This window comes from Elaeis guineensis, chromosome 12 (genome assembly GCF_000442705.2).
Source record: "Elaeis guineensis isolate ETL-2024a chromosome 12, EG11, whole genome shotgun sequence".
NCBI classification, from domain to species: domain Eukaryota; kingdom Viridiplantae; phylum Streptophyta; class Magnoliopsida; order Arecales; family Arecaceae; genus Elaeis; species Elaeis guineensis.
Window position 1 is genome coordinate 124567 of NC_026004.2, and position 11404 is coordinate 135970.

At 58.1% G+C, this 11404-nt stretch overlaps 1 protein-coding gene across 1 annotated transcript; it reads right to left on the reverse strand.

The window, feature by feature from the left end:
* Positions 1 to 227: 227 nt before the first annotated feature.
* On the reverse strand, positions 228 to 1649 carry LOC105053483 (caffeoylshikimate esterase). Its single transcript, XM_010934678.4, has one exon. It carries the CDS (start codon positions 1453 to 1455, stop codon positions 391 to 393), a length of 1065 nt encoding a protein of 354 aa, XP_010932980.1. The 5' UTR covers positions 1456 to 1649; the 3' UTR covers positions 228 to 390.
* Between the last annotated feature and the right edge of the window lie 9755 nt (positions 1650 to 11404).

Genomic DNA, 11404 nt, shown 5'->3' on the forward strand with positions numbered 1-11404 from the left:
CCTCCTCACCCAGCTATCCATACTTTACGTTCACTATGTCCTTGCCCAGCTTTGGTTCCACTTTCAGCAGACAGAATATACCTTTTGTAATGATGTTTGCTTACCTTCTTTTGGCCTGTTTTTGTGTTGTGCACCACAGGCGTTTTTGTAACTAAACTGTATAGCAGTGTCTTGGGTTAATGAAGTTTCATCTTCTACCAAAAAAAAGAAAAGAAAGAAGAATCCCATTGCACATACAATGATTTATTTATGCATGCTAAAGCGAGCCAAAAGCTGAAATACGGAGGTCCTAACAAATACCTTTTTTTAAGAGACATATAAGCAAACAGGTAATAGAACATTCCTGTCTTCTTGAAATCACCAACTTCATCACATGAAGATTCACAGAAATTAGAAAGCAGCAGCTTCGCCTTCAACCCGCTCCTGCTGGGGCTGGGAGGCAGCCCGCAGCGCTCGGGCCTTGAGCCAGTCGAGGATCTCGCCGAAGACGAGCTCGACGTTCTCGTCAGGCTCCCCGACTAGCTGGTGCCACATCCCGGGGTAGATGCGGAGGGACTTGTCCTTGCTGCCCGCCCGGCGGTAAAGCTCCTCCACACAAGCCGGGTCGCACACGACGTCGTCCCCTCCGTGCACGATCAGCATTGGCAGCGCCACCTCCTCGTAGCGCCCCTGAACCTCCCGGCAAACCCGCAGCAGTTCCAGCGCCGTCGCCGCCCGTGGCGGCGCCACCGTCCGGTGGGGGCTCGCCAACGCCAGCCGACGCTTCCACTCCACCTTAAAGGAGACGTCCGGGATAGAGCCCCGCGTGACGGCCACCCGCCACGTGGGCACCAGGGCGGCGGCAACCCACAGCAAGTGCTCCAGGGGCCAGGGGGGCTTGAACTTGGGGCTGATGCCGCACATGGCTCCGTTGAGGACCAACCCGTCCCAATCCCGAAAGCTCCGGCACTCATCATGGAGGGGGACGCCACCCTCGTTTTGATTTTGAGCCCTCTTCCGCTCCCGGAGGTGGATGAGCAGCGCGATCGCCCCGCCCAGCGACTCCGCGTAGAGGAAGCAGGGCAGCCCCGGCGGGTAGCGGGCGCGGAAGGCGTCGAAGAAGGCGATGCAGTCGTCCACAACGGGCTCGATGTCCGGGATGTGGGCGACAAGGCCGTCGGAGAAGCCGTGGCCCTGGTGGTCGAGGGCCCCCATCGCGAAGCCTGCCTTGGCGAAGTACACGGCGGTGAGCTGGACGAGCCAGCTGGACTCCCCGGTGAAGCCGTGGACGACGCCGATGGTGCCGACGACCTCGGCCGGGGGGACCGGAGCCCACCACTGGGTGAAGATGCGGAGGCCCCGGGGGTTGACGAACGACGAGGAACCGTGGGAGACGGAGTGCCGCGCGTAGAACTCCGACGCTGTCAGCTGGCCGAAGGGGCTCCGCTCGTCGGCCTCGGCCACCGGGTGAACCATTGTTACTCACAAGGACAACAACGACAATCTATTTAGACCTGTAAGAGGGGAAGGAGGAGGCAGAGGCGACAATGCGGCGAATTATAACCGATATCCATCCGTCTATCCATCCATCGAGCTATCCGTCCGTCAATGGATTGTCGGCAGGAGTGGCTGGCTCGATCCTGCGGCCTTCTCCACGGATAAGAGGATCTTTTAAATTTTTCCCAAGCACCGAAGTGGACGGCTCAAATAGGTCCCGCCCATCCCCCATCATTTATTGGAGTGGATGGAGATTTAATTCTGAGGTTGGGTGATAGGGTAGGAACTGATTTTGACAATAAAAAATAATATAATTTTTTTTTCAATAAAAATAATTTTATTTTTTTTTGATTCCTCTTATTTTGTTAGTGTTAGATATAAAATACCCACGATCGAAGTTCTCAACGGGATTGATCCTTGCGGGCTCCGTCCACGACTCCAAGGAAGACTCCGTTCGGACTCCTACGGAAGTCGGGCTCCGTCCGCGACTCCAAGGAAGACTCCGCCCGGACTCCTACGGGAGCCGGGCTCCGTCCGCGACTCCAAGGAGGACTCCGCCCGGACTCCTACGGGAGCCGGGTCCCATCCATGACTTCAACCGCAAGGAGGACTCCGCACGGATTCCTACGGGAGCCGGGCTCTGTCGCCAACTTCAACTGTCGGTAAGCCCCGTCCGGACTCCTACGGGAGCCGGACTTCGCACCTAACTTCAATTGCAGGAAGACCCCGCCCGGACTCTTACGAGAGCCGGGCTCCGTCCGCGACTCCAAGGAAGACTCCGCCCGGACTCCTACGGGAACCGGGCCCCATCCACGACTTCAACCGCAAGGAGGACTCCGAACGGACTCCTATGGGAGCCGGGCTCCGTCGCCAACTTCAACTGTCGGTAAGCCCCGTCCGGACTCCTACGAGAGCCGGACTTCGCACCTAACTTCAATTGCAGGAAGACTCCGTCCGGACTCCTACGGGAGCCGGGCTCCGTCCACGACCCCAAGGAAGACTCCGCCCGGACTCCTACGGGAGCCGGGCTCCGTCCGCGATTCCAAGGAGGACTCCGTCCGGACTCCTACGGGAGCCGAGCCCCATCCACGACTTCAACCGCAAGGAGGACTCCGTCCGGACTCCTACGGAAGCCGGGCTCCGTCGCCAACTTCAACTGCAGGTAAGCTCCGTCCGGACTCCTACGGGAGCCGGACTTCGCACCTAACTTCAATTGCAGGAAGACTCCGTCCGGACTCCTACGGGAGCCGGGCTCCGTCCGCGACTCCAAGGAAGACTCCGCCCGGACTCCTACGAGAGCCGGGCTCCGTCCGCGACTCCAAGGAGGACTCCGCCCGGACTCCTACGGAAGCCGGGCTCCGTCCGCGACTCCAAGAAGGACTCCGCCCGGGCTCCGTCCGCGACTCCAAGGAGGACTCCGCCCGGACTCCTACGGGAGCCGGGCTCCGTCCGCGACTCCAAGGAGGACTCCGCCCGGACTCCTACGGGAACCGAGCTCCGTCGCCAACTCCGACCGCTGCCGAACTTCAGCCGACAGATCTGCACTCCCCGGCGCGACACAGCAACCACCACGATCCTGCTCCACTTCCTGCGACGGAGTCCGCACAGCTCCGTCATTCCCTGACAGATCGCTATGACGGCCACGACTCTGCTCCACCTCCTACGACGGATCCCTCGCGGCTCCACTATTCCCTGGCAGACCGCTATGATGCCCACGATCCTGCTCCACCTTCTGTAACGGATACTGTGCGATTCTTCCACCCTCTGACGAGTCGCGACAACGGACGCCGCTCCAGTCCCTGCGGCAGACTCCACGTGACGCGCTGCAGTAGGGGCCACGGGTCCACTCCACTACTCCTCGCAACAAATTCCTCCTGACTCTGAGCGACCCACTACCTGACGGTTACAGGCGTCGCTATCAATTTGTTGCCCCCTCCGTCTATAAAAGGAGAACCCCAGATACGTTATTCGATAAGCTCTCATTTTTACTTAAAAACTCTGCTAAAATTTTCGTTCGAGCACTCCATTCTTGTTGAGGCAGAGAACTGACTTGAACATCGGAGGATCTTGCCGGAGCAACCCCACCTCCGGTTTAAACTTCTTTTGCAGGTCCCGACGGCGACCGCGACTCCCTCGACTCCAGCTTCTCCGACGCAAGCGGATTTTTGCACCAACAGGATTGGCGCTAGAGGAAGGGGCTGTGTCTTCGCAGTATCCTTGTTCTTAAAGGAGCGCTCAACGGGACCGCCTCCGGGCATCTCTTCCGGCGTCCCCTCCCCCCTCCTTTCTCCACTTGGTCCTTGCTCGATGCCTCCCCACAAGGCATCCACGCGATGATCCACGGCCTCCGCGGCCAGATCTCAGGCTCCGACCTCCCCTCCTGTTTCTCAACCTCCTCCTCCTCCTCCGGCGACGGCGGTCGACGCGGAGCAGTTTGATCTGCTAGCGCAGCAGGTCAGAGGCCTCACAGAAGCTGTGCAGGCTATGCAGCAGCAGCAGCCGCAGGCATCAGTGCGTCTGGAAAGGGTGTCCCTGGAACACCAGAATCCGGCGGCGGGGCTGGCCACTTGGGCCAGCCGCCCCATCCTTCCTGGGAAAACGAACCCGAGGGTGGAGAGCCCTCAATCGGACCACGACTCCACCCCTGGAAGATCCCTGCCCCCGTTCTGCCAGAGGACCCTCGAGACTGGAAGTCGAGAGGATTTCCTAGACCGGAGACTCCAAGAGATGAACCGACGGATCGAAGAACTCCGCCATGCTCCCTCCGCTTATGGTGAGGATATTTGTACTGACCCTCCCTTCTCTCAAATGATCATGCAGGAATCGATCCCGCCAAACTTCAAGCTCCCCTAGTTTGAGAGCTACGACCGGACTTCGGACCCGGTCGATCACCTGGAAGCCTTCCGGACGATGATGCTGCTTCATGGCGCTCCCGACGCCATTCTGTGCCGAGCCTTCCCCTCTACCTTGAAGGGAGCGACGAGAAACTGGTACTCGACGCTGAAGCCAGGTACCATCTTTTCCTTTGATCAGATGAGCCACCAATTCGTGGCCCATTTTGTCAGCAGCCGGCGCCCCCGGAAGGGTTCGGAGTCCCTCATCAATATCAAGCAGAGGGAAGGGAAATCCATTCGGGCCTACATCAACCATTTCAACGTCGCGGCACTGGAAGTCCGAAACTTGGACCAATCAGTCGCAATGGCCGCTCTGAAGGGCGGCCTTCAAAAGAAAGACCTTTTGTTCTCCTTGGAGAAGAAATACCCCAGGGATTTTGCTGATTTGTTGGCTCGGGCTGAAGGATACGCCCGAGCGGAAGAAGCCTTCAAAATGAAGGATGAAGAGACAGTGAGGGAGCGGCAGGCGGGAGACTCGGGTAAGCCCGCAATCGAAAAAAGGTTGAGAGAAGCCCGGCCGCGTTCTCGATCCCCTCCTGGGCACAAGCGTGCCCGTACTCCACCCCGGGTGCACAGGCAGAGGAGTCCGGATCGCGGGGTTTGACGGGATTCTCCATCGGGAAGGTTTCGCAACTACGCCCCCCTCAATGCCTCGAAGACCCAGGTACTGATGGAGGTCAGGGAGCAGCTCCCTAGGCCGGAGAGGATGCGCACGCACCCCGGGAAGCACAACCTCAACAAGTTCTGTCTTTACCACCGCGACCACGGCCACGACACGAAGGAATGCATCCAGCTCCGAGATGAGGATGGGGGGAGAGGCCTTACAGCGCCCTAATGTGCCCCCACAGCCATGTCAGGAACAGGAGGAGAACCTCGTCCTGACATGAGCAAAGTCAAAGGCCCGGTTCTTTTAGACCGGATGGAGGGAGAGGCCTTACAGCGCCCTAATGTGCCCCCACAGCCATGTCAGGAACAGGAGGAGAACCTCGTCCTGACATAAGCAAAGTCAAAGGCCCGATTCTTTTAGACCGGATGGGGGGAGAGGCCTTACAGCACCCTAATGTGCCCCCACAGCAATGTCAAGAACAGGAGGAGAACCTCGTCCTGACATGAGCAAAGTCGAAGGTCCGGTTCTTTTAGACCGGATTGGAGGGAGAGACCCTGGCGATGGCCCTTACGTGCCCCCGCGAAAACGGAAGGAGAACCTCATCTTGATGGTGACGAAACCCGACCGTCCAACAAGATCGGATGAAGGAAAAAAGTCCCTCAGTGGCACCTCCACACTCCTATGCAACCCCGCAAAAAGCGAGGGGAGGGCCCTCACTCTGAGAAGAGGAGGGATATTAAGGAGGAAGAGCGGCGAGCTACGGCGGAAACAAATAAAGGACGAACCACACCAAAGACCTAAAGAACCTCGTCTCAACAAAGACGGGGAGCTCCTACCAAACACCCCCGGTCTCAGAGAAAACTCTCGACATAGGTCAAGAAGACAGCGACGCCCCCGAGGTAATGCGGAGTTCGGACCGCCAGGCTCGAGCTCGCGGCCATGAACGATGAGGAAGGCAAGCCAACGTATCGACGACTAGACACCTCCCAACGACGTCAACATCAGACAGGTCGGACGACAAGAAAAGTTCAGCAGACGATAATTTAATACAACGCGCAGACGAGGTAACACAAAATCCTCTTTTCATTTCATTTTCGAAATACACACTACAAAGCCCGGAAGGCCAAGGAAAGAAAAGCAAAACGACAAAAGCGGAATGAAACAACAAAAGGAAAAATATATACATGAAAGGACAGAAGGATGAAAAGAGCCCTAGAGAAGCTCTGCTCCCTCTGACCTAGAATTATCTGCTCCACCCCTCATCCAGGACTGTCTGAGATTCTCAATTTCTTCTTCTAGCTCTCTCATTCTCTGCAGCACGTCCTGGAGCGCCCGACGAAGTCGCTGGCTCTCGGTCTCTGCCTCTCGACGCCTCTTTCTCAAGACCTCAGATTCCACCTCCACGTCCGTGATGGCCCGCTGCTCGTATGCCTGCTGGATCTTCAGTTGTTGCAGCTCAGCCATCTTTTCCCCGAGGGTGACGGAAATTCCTTCAACGGTTCCTCTTAGGGACTGGAGCTCATCAGAATCCCGAGCGGAAGTAAGCTGAGCCCTGTCAGCCAGCTGCCTCTGAAGACGGACGACTTCGTCGGTCGCCACCCTGAGTCTCCCTTTATATTCATCCACCTGCCTGCGCCAACCGGCCCGGTGCACGTCGTAGCTCATCTCGGCGTCTTGAAGCTGCTACTGAAGGGTGGAGACCCTCTTCGACCACTCCCGGTCGCCGTCGGCCCGGGCCAAGAGCCGGGATGAACTCCCTTCCAGCTGGCCGATCTTCTCCTTCGCAGCAGACAGTTCCACCCTGAGAGCGCTGATCTTGGCAGCTTGAGCCCAAATTCAGTCGCTGGCGCTCTTCTTGCATTCCTCAAGCTCCTTCGCGAAGTCCGCCTTCCTCCGGCTATACTCCATGATCCCCTTCACGTGGAGATTCCGAAAGCGGGTGGCCTCGGCGGTGGCTTCAGAATGGCCCTCCCTCAGTCTACGAAGCTCGCCTTCCATCTTCTTTGACTTTTTTGTCAAGTGAAGGACTTCCTTCTTCAGCCGCTGGATCGTCGACTTCAGCGAGATCCCCAGGGGTAGGGGAAGTGCTTCCGCAGGATGCTGCCATCGGAAGGCAAAAGCGTCAAAACATGACTCATCGCAGGAAGAAAAGCAGAGAGAAGAAGGGAAGGAGGGAGAAGCCACCCACGACAAGAAATTCAACTTTATTGATTGGATGATTTTTGAAGACAAGAAGGAAAAGAAAAATTACGAAAAAATAAAACTACAAGGTCGGAGGTCTCAGACCTCAGAGGCAGGAGTTGGAGAGCTCGGCGTCCCCGGCAAGGGAGCTGCGATAGCAGTGGTAGTGGGCGAGGGACCGGCCTCATCTTCGGACTCCTCACCTAGGAAGCTGAGGTCGAGCTCCAAAAATTTTCTGGCCACTTTCTCTTGGTAAAGCTCGAACCCCTTGATGAACGCCTCCTGGCTGAATTGGACATTCAGGTCCCTCATCTCCGCGGAGGCCTTGAACTCCTCTACCGCAAGACCCCTGGCCTCCGAGACCAGGACTGGAGTCTGCTCAATCAAATTGGCGACCTCGGCCTCCGCCTTCCTCGCCGTCTCCTCCAAGGCCTGCTTTTCCTCCTCTCGGGCTTGTTTCTCTCTTTCCAAGGCCTCTTGGAGGGCGACTACTTTGGCCGTCTTTTCTTGGAGGCGAGCAACCTCGGCCCGACAACGCTCCTCCACCTGGACGATGTCCCTCTTCGCATGGTTCGTCGCCTCGATATTGGCGAAGAGCTGGTGCCCAATCTGCAAGGGCGGCTAGGGGATCAGAACAAGGGCCGAATGGTCGGGTAAATGAAGATTTGCTTACCTCAAGGAAGGACCCTAAAGAGTCCCAGACCCGCTGCTCAGGATCGATGTGGTCGATCCTCTCGATGACTTCGGGCAGAATGCAGCCGTCGATCAACCGCCTGATCAAGTCCCTGTCATTGAAGGGATTCTCTGACCCCTCTTTGAAGCCGAGGGACTCGTCAGCAGTAGCTCGGCGGCTACTCACCCTGCGGGCCACCGACTTCCTTCTCTTCCCCCTCTCGGCTACGGGTACCTCCATGGGGCGGACCCCCAGAGCGGGGGCCCCAGTCGGCGGACTTCTCGAGGAGGTCCGGGGAGCCGTTGGTTCGGCATCCGAGGGAATGTCGATCACTGGAGCCACCTAGGCGGGCGTGGCCAAGCTCGACTCCTCCGCCCTGGCCCTCTTTGCCGATTCGACGGTCGCAGCACCCTTTCTTTTGTGGGCCTTGAGGCCCCTGGCAAGCATCCGTGCTGCTTCGGCGTCCATCCCTTAAAAAAAAAAAAGAGAAAAGAAGAAGAGAAAGAGGAGAGAAATCAGAGATCAAAAAAAAAAAGAAAGAAAGAAAGAAGAGAAGAAAGAAAGAAGAAAAAAAAAGAGAAAAAGAAAAAGAAAAAGAGAGAAGAAAGAAGAAGGACAGAAGAAAAGCAGAGAAAGGAAAAGGAAAAGATGAAGTACTCGCAGGATCCTGGGGGCTCAGGCCAATGTTGAACAAAAATTGCTCCCTCAGAAGATTGGGAAGGGAAGGAGCGGAATAGGCGAGAAGCTTCCGGACAGCCTGGAGGTCATCCTCCCCCAGGCTGGGGGCCCGACGGACAGAATCCCTCAGAGAGCCCCAAGGGGGCAGGCCCAGCCTCAGGGTCGGACAGTGGACGAAGAGGTATTTCTCCTTCCAATTGTGGATTGAAGAAGGGGCGCCTTTCAGCAACCCCTTCTTGCCGAACTGAGGAGAGAAGTACCACCAGTCCTTCACCGAAGGATGACGCTTGAAGGTATAGAAGTGCCTAAACAGGGAGAGGGACGGTTGGACCTCGACTACGTGGCAAAGGGAGAGAAATCCTATCAAAAACCTGAAAGAATTCGGAGCAACAGAAGCCAAGGAGATGTCTAGGAAGCGGAAGAGGGCGACAACAAAGGACGGAAGCGGAAGCCGGAGTCCGGCACGGAACGCCTCCTGATACAGGCAAAAATGATCGGGTGGGGGAGTGCTAGCCCAGTCAGAAGGGCCAGGCAGCTCCAGGTTGCACTCCGAAGGAACTCCATACTGAACCCTTATCAGAAGGAGTTCCTCCGAAGTCAAGGAACATGGAATGGCGCCCGACGCAAAAAACCAGGCGGAGCCCAACCCCAGACGCGGGTTCGTCTACAGAGCAAGGGACCTGGGGGTTTGAGGCGAAAGAACTCCCGGAACTGCTGGGAGCAGAAGAGTCGGACGATATTTCGAATAACTTCGAATGAGGACTCTAAAGATCCCGAAGAAGGCGGGCAGGATAAGGGGCGAGAGGTCATAGGAAACTAACTCGGAGGAATACAAAAAATAATGGCGAAGAAGAGGCCCCTAAGTGGCGGAAAGGAAGATGAAGGTGCTGGGACTAACCTAGATCACTCTGAGGGATGCAGAGGGGCGAGGACAGGGATGACTTAAAGGGCGCCAATGGCCGAGAAGACACCGACAGAAACAGGGCTCTCGAAGGAAGGACAGATACTGGTAGAACTCTGGAACGGAATAGGACCCCTAAAGGTGGAAGGACGGGTTTAAATAGACTCTGGGATCCGGCGCCATAATGATCGCGAATCCTCCTAAGCCAGCCCGCACCCGACGTATGTCCCACTCCCCCGGCAGGCGGCTAAAAGCGGCTGACGGATTGGCAGGGCCATTATGGCGCTGTACCTGGGCCAGTGCACTGGTGGAAATTTCGAAGGGTCCCTTCGTATCGCCCCGATTCGAAAAGACTCCAGCACACGTGCATTTAATGCCAAAATATCTGGGGGCGGTCGTGAACAGGATTCGAGGAGACAACTTCGGCTATGCCAATCTCTCTGTACTTCCTTCATTCGAAATTCAAACTCGAAAGTAGGGGGACTGGTGTTGGGTATAAAATACCCACGGTCGAAGTTCTCAGCGGATTGACCCTTGCGGGCTCCGTCCATGAATCCAAGGAAGACTCCGTCCGGACTCCTACGGGAGCCGGGCTCCGTCCGCGACTCCAAGGAAGACTCCGCCCGGACTCCTACGGGAGCCGAGCTCCGTCCGCGACTCCAAGGAAGACTCTGCCCGGACTCCTACGGGAGCCGGACTCCGTCCGCGACTCCAAGGAAGACTCTACCCGGACTCCTACGGGAGCCGGGCTCCGTCCGCGACTCCAAGGTGGACTCCGTCCTAACTCCTACGGGAGCCGGGCCCCATCCATGACTTCAACCGCAAGGAGGACTCCGCACGGACTCCTACGGGAGCCGGGCTCCGTCGCCAACTTCAACTGTCGGTAAGCCCCGTCCGGACTCCTATGGGAGCCGGACTTCACACCTAACTTCAATTGCAGGAAGACCCGCCCGGACTCCTACGGGAGCCGGGCTCCGTCCGCGACTCCAAGGAAGACTCCGTCCGGACTCCTACGGGAGCCGAGCTCCGTCCGCGACTCCAAGGAAGACTCCGCCCAGACTCCTACGGGAGCCGGGCTCCATCTGCGACTCCAAGGAAGACTCCGCCCGGACTCTTACGGGAGCCGGGCTCCGTCCGTGACTCCAAGGAAGACTCCGTCCGGACTCCTACGGAGCGGGCTTTTCCACGACTCCAAGGAGGACTCCGCCCGGACTCCTACGGGAGCCGGGCCCATCCCGACTTCAACCGCATGGAGGACTCCGCACGGACTCCTACGGGAGCCGGGCTCCGTCGCCAACTTCAACTGTCGTAAGCCCCGTCCGGACTCCTACGGGAGCCGGACTCGCACCTAACTTCAATGCAGAAGACCCGCCCGGGCTTCTACGGGAGCCAGGCTCCATCCGCGACTCCAAGAAGACTCTGCCCGGACTCCTACGGGAGCCGGGCTCCGTCCGCGACTCCAAGGAGGACTCGCCCGGACTCCTACGGGAGCGGGCTCCGTCCGCTCAAGGAGGACTCCGCCCGGACTCCTACGGGAGCCGGGCTCCACCAGACTTCAACGCAAGGAGGACTCCGCCCGGACTCCTACGGGAGCCGGGCTCCGTCGCCAACTTCAACTGCCGGTAAGCCCGTCCGGACTCCTACGGGAGCCGGACTTCGCACCTAACTTTAATTGCAGGAAGACTCCGCGACTCCTACGGGAGCCGGGCTCCGTCCGACTCCAAGGAAGACTCCGCCCGGACTCCTACGGGAGCCGGGCTCCGTCCTGACTCCAAGGAAGACTCCGCCGGACTCCTACGGGAGCCGGCTCTCCGTGACTCCAAGGAAGACTCCGCCGGACTCCTACGGGAGCGGCTCCGTCCGCGACTCCAAGGAAACTCCGCCCGGACTCCTACGGGAGCCGGGCTCCATCTGCTCAAGGAGGACTCCGCAGACTCCTACGGGAGCCGGGCTCCATCCGCGACTCAAGGAGGACTCCGTCCGGACTCCTACGG

What these genes read in the sequence shown, in the direction of transcription:
- LOC105053483 (XM_010934678.4), bottom strand. Translation starts at nt 1,455, where the DNA reads ATGGTTCACCCGGTGGCCGAGGCCGACGAGCGGAGCCCCTTCGGCCAG.